Below are 9,043 nucleotides of genomic sequence, written 5' to 3' on the forward strand. Positions count from 1 at the left end.
AAGACTTATAGGTGTAAAAGGAAATCTTCTTATTGAAAAATAAAGTAAAAAGCCTTTTTGTGAAGGGAGACAAGTTGAATAAGAACTTTTCACCGTTGAAAGCAGTGCAATTAAATATACCAGTATTTTTCAAAATGTTAAGAACAGACGCCCCAACAATACCAAGAAACGCTAATAAAAATTTAACACCCTTCAAGGTTTTTCTCAAAACAAACAAAAACAGTTGAAAGTTAATATAGTCTGAAAATCCATTCCTATAACAGATTTTAATGAAAAATAAGGCTTAAGGAAAAATACTGGGAACATAGCAATATCTGTGCCTTTATTTTTTCTGTGCTAAAAGGTAAATTATACCAATAAATGGTATTCTGCTCTATAAACCATCTAAGAAAATAAGCATATATGCTAAGGGGAAAAAAAGCCTTTAGGCGTTAGGCACACCTAACCGCCAGGAAAGCCCGGTTATAAACCACAGCTAGGCTAGGATGAGCTTCAGGAGGTGGGACTGGACCAGCGGAACCATTACCAGTAACCAAGAAACAGCAGGCTGAAGATTTACATGAGAATCTTTAAAAATAAGAATATGAAGGTTGAGATGAAGCTCATAAAATGATGAGATTTAAAAAAAAGACAAAAGATATGATTACTAAATCTCAAGAATCTAAAAACTGCAAGGCCTTCTTTGATTCAAATATAAGCAATTCTTTACTTATTTGGTAACGAGTTACTCCAAGACATGAGACAAATCGAACAGAAGCAGTTTTTAAAAATAACCATAGCAAAAAGGAACAAATGGTAACGGCCAGGGCAGGAAGTGGCCCCCCCTGACGGCCTCCACGCTGCAGGGCACACACGGGGACCCGCACATCATCGGCGAGCACTTTGGCAAGAAGAAGGTTGTCTCTGAAAATGTCCCCTGAAAATACTCACTTTGGAAATTACCCCTTTAATGCAACCGCTTGCTTTTAAGTTACTTAGTCGCTGGATGGGATCAAAATGCACTTGCGTCCTTACTGTGGGTATGGCAAAATACAGACTGTCTTCAAGTGAGCACAGCCTCGTCCTCGAGGAAGTCTATCACACCCACACAAGCAGTTTGGTTTACCATACAAGAAGTACAAAAGGACCCTCACTGCAACAGACAAAGAATGGCAATACATGAAGAGGGGTCGATTTAAAAATTATGATGCACCCATACAAAATAGACAGATATGAGAAAGAACAAGGCTAACTGCTATGTGCAAACATGAAGAGATCACTGAATTACGTTGTGTGCTGTTGGTTCCAACATCTCTACGGGACAGTGCCACCCCAAAGGGTTCCTTCCCTAAGGCAAAATCTTCACAGGAGATTGCCAGACCTCTTCTTCTATTGGTGGGCTTGAATTGCTCATGTTTCCATTAGCAACGGAAAGTTTAACCACTGAGAAAAAAGTACAATGTGGACTACCATATACAATATGGTCTGAGATAAGGAGTGACTATAAGTGCACAGGGGTATTAATAAGGGGTTGGCTGCTAAATAAAAGGTTGGTAACTGAATGTCTGAGTCACCTGCAGAAGAAAAACTATGGCAGTCAGCTTCCATCACGCCTGCAGCCTTGCTAGAAAGGGGATCATCGCAGATGCAGATAGGTTAAAATGTAACACCTTATCATTTGATCTCCCTTTGACCCATTTTAAATTTGTACTAGTTTTTGCATTTTCCACTTTCTATTCAAGAGTTTTTCTGCTTTATTTTATTGCTATTGGTTTTTCTTTGGTATGTTTTTCTGTACATGAAATCCAGGCTCGGTAAATCTAACTGGATTAATGACTTCTTGGGAAGGTGGTGGGGGGATAGAATGAGGAACTAATAACGAGTACAAGAAGAGGAAAATGTTCTAAAACTGACTGCAGTAATAATTGTACAACTCTTCTTGATACGACTGAACTACTGAATTGCATGTTATGTGGATTATGTACAAATAAAACGGTTGAAAAAGAAAAGTAAAACGAAAGACTAGCCTTGGAGACTTAATGGGGCAGTTGTACCCTGTTCCATAGGGTGCGGTTACTATGAGTCAAAATCAACTTGATGGCAGTGTTTTTTCATTGTTTTGATAATACTATAAGTAAATACATTCATTGATTATAGCGGGATTTCATTCCCCAGATGCATCCTCGGGGGCTCTGGGTCAAAATATTAGGTTGAGAATAGAAAATCTGTGTTTTATAAAAGCTCCACTGACAGAAAGATGGTAAAAACTGAAAAATACCACAGTAACCAAAAGGACAACGAGGCGAGTGAGCTATCCAGACGGCCTCGTGCTTACTGATGATCCGAGAGTGGTGTCCATGGAGCGAGGGAGGACGCCGATTACAGTAGAAGGAAGTGCAGTGTGCTGTGCAGTGAGTGGAGAGGCAGGAAAAAATGAGTTCCCATTCATAAGCATGGTAAAGGATAAGGGAAAAGATGAGAGGTAAATGATAAGGTGCTCCCCTAACCCTTCCTTTGGTATATTTATATACCTTTCCAGTAAACTCCAGTAGTTGATTTCATAATTCACTCACAAGTCAGAGTCAATCAAAAAGAAGAGCAGCTGAGTAATAAGAAGTGAAAATAATCATGTCATAGGCATGTTCATACCAGAGAGAATAAAACCTTTAACAATTTGCCAGTACCTATTAAAACATACAATGTACACTATCTGGTGTAAACAATTCTGCACCTATTAATTAATCTTATAGAAATATTGATAAAAAGTTCACCAATATGATCCCTGTAATTACAAAAGTGGGAACATCCCAAACATTTAGCAATATAGTTCTAGCTAAATTATTTCAAATATATATATATTTTCAAAATATGTATTCAAATATATATTTGCAAATATTATATATTCAAAATATATCTATGTAGGTAATATGCAACCATTTAAAAAAGGCCATGCTATCTGTGTTGGAGCATGGAAAGACATACAAATTACCTTTTCCAATGAGATTTTTTTGTCCAATGAGATTTAACAGTTGTTTATAATATGAAAAAACAGTTCATTTGGTACTGAATAAATCAATACACACATATCAGAAAAATAACTATCAAATAAATAATTACCTGTTAGATAAAACACATAGTTCTTTTAAGCTTGGAGCCATGGAATAATCTCTATAATTCTCTCGAGAGAAAAATGTCGTAAGGCCATTTTTGGGGGAGATATCCCTGTGAAACAAAATAATTCATTTGCATTTAACTATTTAACATCTTATGAAACATGGTGCAACAATAATTTACAATTGTGTCTTTCCTAAGCAATCACCTTTTAACAATTTTAATTCCATGTACCAGACCTGTGACCTTAGATTTTTTCACTTTTTGGATCACTTCTATTCTAGGCCCATTCTGAAACTCTCCAGTTCTACAATCAGTCTTTTTTTTTATTTAATTCCCAACTAAATAAATCCCAGAGAGAGTTGAGAGTCAAGATAGGCAGAATGAAGTAAAATGCAGGGGTAGGGCTCCCCACTGGCTGGGAAGCATAAGATTAAAATATTGGAAGGCTGAAGAAATATGCTACTCAACTTAATCCTACCTATTTCCATTAATTTGGCAGATTTGTAATTCATTCACAGATTGGGTAAATGGTGTGATTTTGTGAAAACTGCCCCCTAAAGTGATTCTTATTTGATTTTTTTTGTAACATAATTTAGACTACCATGTTGTAGCCATTAGTCAATAGTCTGCCTAAAGTAAGCACTCAGTAAATGGTGGTTTGATGAAGGAATTAGAAAATCAGTAAAACTGAGAACTGCTGCTAATCTAGTGAGAACAAAGGCTAGGCTGCGTGGGAAGAATCCCAAGGTGACAATACCGTGCAAAGGCTGTAAGGCACCCTTGGTTCCACAGTCTCGGTGGTGTAAAAAGCATCCACACTGTCTCCAAACACTCACTTTATGGTAATGGCAAGGAATGCAATGCATACTTCTGAAAACCTACAATGAAACTTCTGAATGGCTGGCACATTCGCAAAATAACTCCGTCATCGGGTCGATTCTGACCCTGCCTATAGTCTAGTGTAGAACTGTCCCTGTGGGTTTCGCAGACTCACTCTTTACGGGAGTAGAAAACCTCATTGTTCCCTGTGGAGTTGAGTGTCTGGTAGTTTTGAACTGCTGACCCTGCAGTTAGCCGCTCAAAGCATAACTACACCACCACTCTAGCCTATTGTTCCATTCCACTGCTTATTGTTGACTCAGTAGTTAAGTGTTCAAATGCTAACCAAAACAATGGGCGTACAATCCTACCAGGCACTTCATGGAAGTCAGATGTGGCAGTTTGTTTCCATTAAGATTACAATTTTGGACATTCTACAGGCAGTTCTGTCCTGTCCGATAGGGTCACCATGAATTGGAATTCATAGGTTTGTTTTGGTGTGATTTAGGCTGGCCAGGAGTACATGCTCAGCAAATGTGCAATGAATTGAATCCAAGCGGCACACTCCATTAGATTTCTACAACGCCCATGTATGAATTCATTGGGTGCTCGCTCTACTTGCAAAATTCTATACTTCTGGAATGAGGGAGAAGCATTTACATAAACACTTGACATGGACTCCAACAGAGCACAAGGCTCCTGTAGTCTCAAGAGCAACCTTTACTATGTATCTGGAAATGGCTAAGGTTCTTAGACACAGGAAGAAAACATTCAAGCATCCCTCCTCTGCGAAGAAATCAATGTATGTGCATCCTTGAATTGGACCTAACAGCAATGTGAGTGCTGCGTAGTTTTCAGACTGGAAATGCAGTCGGCTCTGTCTCCTGGATAAGATGGACCGACACCGTGGCTGGGCAATGGGCTCAAGCAAGATGATGGAGAAGATGGCAGTGTTTGCTTCTGCTGGACGTACGGCTGCTGCGAGTGGGAACCGGCTGGAAGGCACCTAACAACCACAACGTATTTCCCAAGTGCTCACTCAGCATGTGACAAGGGGACGGGGTGAATTCTGCGACCCCTGAACATCGATCCTGCACCCTCCGAGCCTCTGCAGGCCGGAAACCCTCCCTAGCCACCACGCCTCGCTGGGGTGCTCCTCCGGGGGAAAACAAGCAGATGCAACTCACCAGTCCAGCCTGGGTTCCCCCAACACCATCTTGGAGCTCATGATGCCTAGATGGCTGCTTCACTTTGTTAGCTCAACGCGGCTGTCTGACAGTGCGGGCGTCCCCAGAGTCGACCCCCAACTGTGGAGGGGAAGGGGGGGAAGAAACAAAAGGTCAAGATCAAAAGGAGGGGCAGTTCACTTGGACGTAGGCAGAACTTCATCCCAAACCCCACCAGCCCGAATCGTTAGCACGAGAAGGCAGCAAGGTCCTAAGCTGCTTTGCAGAGGGGCGGCCAGGACGCTGTGCGACGTCCTTCCGAATCCGCGGGCGGCCCGAGCACCTTCGGTGGGGAGGGGGACGTGAGGAGGCGGGGGTCTGGCCTCGGGCGGCGCTGGGGCCCGTTCGAGGGGCGCCTGCGGCCGGCGATCAAGAAGCCTCGCCCGGGAGGGGCCTGGCGAAGACGGCCTCCCCTGTGAGGCGACGCGGCCTGGCCACGGAGGTGACTGCTGGATCCGGTGCTACCTGGACCCCCGACGCTCCCAGGGGGCCGGCCTCCCACCTAGTCCCTTGTACCCAGGGCAGAAGCCGTTACTGAAGGCGACCGAGCAAAAGCCACCTCAGGGCAAGGTGGCCCCAAGGCGAGGAGTTACACAGGGGCGTGCAGAGAGGAGGAGGTCGCGCCAACGCGGGGAGCGGAGGGGCCCGGCCCGCGCCAACGGAGCCGCCATGTCTCCTCTTCCCGCCCCTGGAGAACGCGCCCGCCATTCCGGCCGCGTCTCCACTGCAAGGCAGCCTGTCCGCCCACCTCGTGGTCCGCCGCGGCTCCGGCCGAGGGGCCCCCAAACGCCACCCCGCTCCTCACGCCGTAGCGCGCACTCGCGCGGTCGGGGAAAACCTTATATAAAGGACGTGGCCGCGGCGCCGCCGACGGCCTGCGTGATGACGTCACCAGAGGCGAAGTGGGTGGGGCCTGTACTACCTGAAGGGGCTGACCTCGCTATGCGTACTATGCGGGTGTTTCATTTAGCGGAAGCCGAAGGGTCTAGGTACAGTGTGGTTCTCGACCTTCCTAATGCCTCGACCCTTCCAGACAGTTCTTCATGTTGTGGTGACACCCCCCCCCAACCATAAAATTATTTTTGGTTGCTACTTCATAACTGTCGTTTTGCTACTCTTATGAATCGTCATGCAAATATCTGCTAGGCAGGATGTATTTTCATTGTTACAAATTGAACATAATTAAAGCATAGTGATTAATCACAAACTATGTAATTATATATTATGAAATATTTATTTCTAATGACAAATAAATGAAATTTTGTCTTGAAGCATGGTGTAGCATGGGTAACAGTCTTAATATAACAACAGTAAACTACATTGCTACATTTTGCGATAGTATGCATAAAAAGCCAACATCGGTGTGAAGGTTGAGATAGCTTCTTTCTCACCAGATCAGCATATCTGCATGTGGGCGGACCCCCTGGAGACGGAGAGAGGAGCCATATCAGAAACATATGTTTCCCGATGGTCTTAGGCGACCCCTGTGAAAGGCTTGTTTGACTCCCAAAGGGGCCGGGACCCATGGTTGGTCTAGGAGGTGCTTGTCATAGAAAGTCCTTGACCTTGGTGAAAAGTCTCATCAATTTCAGGTGATGAAATGAAAAGAGAACAATCTCATTTGTAAAATGCTGGGGATAGTGTTAGCATGGGGGTGGGGTGGGGGGCAAGGGCGGGGCTATTTGAAAGGATTAAGTTAAATAAGAGCTGAAGCTGTGCTCTATGCAGTATCTGGCACCTAGTACTCAGTGCCATCAGGTGGACTCCAGCTTAGACCACTCCCCTCTGCTCCTCTCCAATCCCACGTCTACATGCCAGCTCCCAGCGCTGGTTTTGTTTACGTTTATTCTGAAGAGGCTGGAGAACAGACAGAGAAACAGGGAAGTTGTCAAGGGTTTCATGCGCAATTGTGTTTGCATTCACAATCAACGCTCAAGGAAGAAGCAGTCATTGAGTAAAAAGTTACATTGGGTGGATCTGCTGCACAAATCCTTTTTTTCTTCTGCTTCAAGCTTTATTTATTTAAAAACAATTTTATTGCCACATACTTGATGTGTTAGTCCAGGTAGACCAGAGAAACAAATTCATAGACAGTCATATATGTATAAAAAAGAGCTTTATATAAAAGAACAATTATATATTGAGAAAATATCCCAGCCCAGTCCAGATCAAGTCCATAGTCCGATATTAGCCCATATGTCCAATACCAATCTGTAAATTTCTCTTCAGACTCACGTAACACTTGCAAAGATGCTGAATGCAGGAAGATCACAGGCCAGTGGGTGGAAAGTCTTGTGGCTACAGTGGCAGTGGAAGCATCCCACCTCTGGGGAAGAAGACAAGAGTTCCCAGAATCCTCAGGAGAAGGCCAGGCTCACAAAGAGGCCTCATTGACTGTGACCTGATTGGCAGGCTAGACTCCACCCCTTATCGAGTTGACAGATTATGTAACTGCCACACTCCACGTAGCATACAAGCCAATAGTTCAATCATATCAAGAAGAGTCGTACAATCATTAGGACAATCTGTGTTAGAACATTTTCTTCTTTCTTGTACTCCTTATTATAGGCTTCCTGTTTTCCCCACAGTCTCCTCTGCCGAATACCCAAGGAGCATCAATCCTCTAGCAAGGACGTTACTTTGAGAACTAAGGCGCTCTGGAACCAAGCCATTCTACTTTCAATTGCCTTATACGCATGTGAAAGTTGAACATATAATAAGGAAGAGACGAGGTAGAAGCTCTGCATCGACAGCTTAAAGCCAGGCCAGGGGCTGCCTGTGGAACAGACCATCAATCGCTCGTCTGTAAGTTCCGGTGAAGCCGAAGAAAACTCGAACAAGCATGTAAGAGCCAAAATAACCACCTTGCGTCTATCCCTCCTGAATTTTGAGAATATCTGAAGAACAAATTTGACGCATTCAACGCTAAGGTCCTGATGAGTTGTGGGGGAACATCAAGATCTCCATTCATGAAGAAATCAAAAGGTTCTCAAAGACGGGAAAGGAAGAAAGGATCAGATGTCAGAATAGACTGTGAAACCTGCTCTTAATGGTAGAAATGGAATTTCTGTAAATTGAACAAATGATTGAGTCAAAGAACTGAATAGAAAACTTCAAAGGGCAGCTCGAGAAGACAAACTCAAATACTACAAGTAAATGAATGTATAAAAATAGAATGTGATAAACGATTTATGATTAAATGTATTCAGAGAGGAGCATAGAACATTTTTGAATAGGCAAAGAGATTTATGGAAGACTTACTAGAGAGTCCTAGGCTCTGGTGGCATAGTGGTAATGATTTGAGCTGCTATCTGAAAATTCAGCAGTTCAGAACCACTAGTTGCTTCTTGGGAGTCAGAAGAGGCTTTACTCGGGTTAAAAAAAACAAAACAAGTTACGGTTTTGGAAACCCACAAGAGCAGTTCTACCCTGTCCTATAGAGTCTCTATAAATGGGCATTAACTTGATAGTAGTTAGGAAGAGAGGGCAGGGGGAAGAAGGGGGCGGGGAGGGGAGGAGGGAGAGGAGAGAAAAAGAGAGAACACTTTAGGGGCATTTGTGGGTAGTGTATTTATGCTTTGGGCTATTAAATGCCAGGCAGTTTGAAACCACTGACTCATGTCTCCCTTCACCTACTTTTCTGTTGTCCGTCCCCATGGGAGGGGGTTATATATAGATCATTGTCATTGGTGCCCCCTTTCTCACCCCACCTTCCCCTTCCCCTCCTGGTATCCCTACTTTGATTATTGGTCCTGAGGGGTTTATCTGTCCTGGATTCCCTGTGTTTCCAGTTCTTATCCGTACCCATGTGCATGCTCTGGTCTAGCCATATTTTTAAGATAGAATGGGGTTATGATAGTGGTGGGGAGGAAGCCTTCAAGGCCTAGAGGAAAGTTGTATGTTTC

The 9,043-nt window shown here is 43.7% G+C and overlaps 1 protein-coding gene across 1 annotated transcript in view; it reads right to left on the minus strand.

Moving 5' to 3' along the window:
* ICE2 (interactor of little elongation complex ELL subunit 2) overlaps positions 1–6,024 on the minus strand; it is a 59,220-nt gene extending 53,196 nt beyond the window's left edge. The window contains exons 1-3 of the mRNA XM_075532102.1: positions 5,887–6,024; positions 5,100–5,219; positions 3,097–3,201 (exon numbers count right to left, since the gene is read on the minus strand). Coding sequence (XP_075388217.1) covers positions 3,097–3,201; positions 5,100–5,140 — 146 coding nt within the window. The 5' untranslated portion in view covers positions 5,141–5,219; positions 5,887–6,024. The remainder of the gene's footprint in view (positions 1–3,096; positions 3,202–5,099; positions 5,220–5,886) is intronic.
* Between the last annotated feature and the right edge of the window lie 3,019 nt (positions 6,025–9,043).

Source organism: Tenrec ecaudatus, chromosome 14 (assembly GCF_050624435.1).
Source record: "Tenrec ecaudatus isolate mTenEca1 chromosome 14, mTenEca1.hap1, whole genome shotgun sequence".
Lineage (NCBI taxonomy): Eukaryota > Metazoa > Chordata > Mammalia > Afrosoricida > Tenrecidae > Tenrec > Tenrec ecaudatus.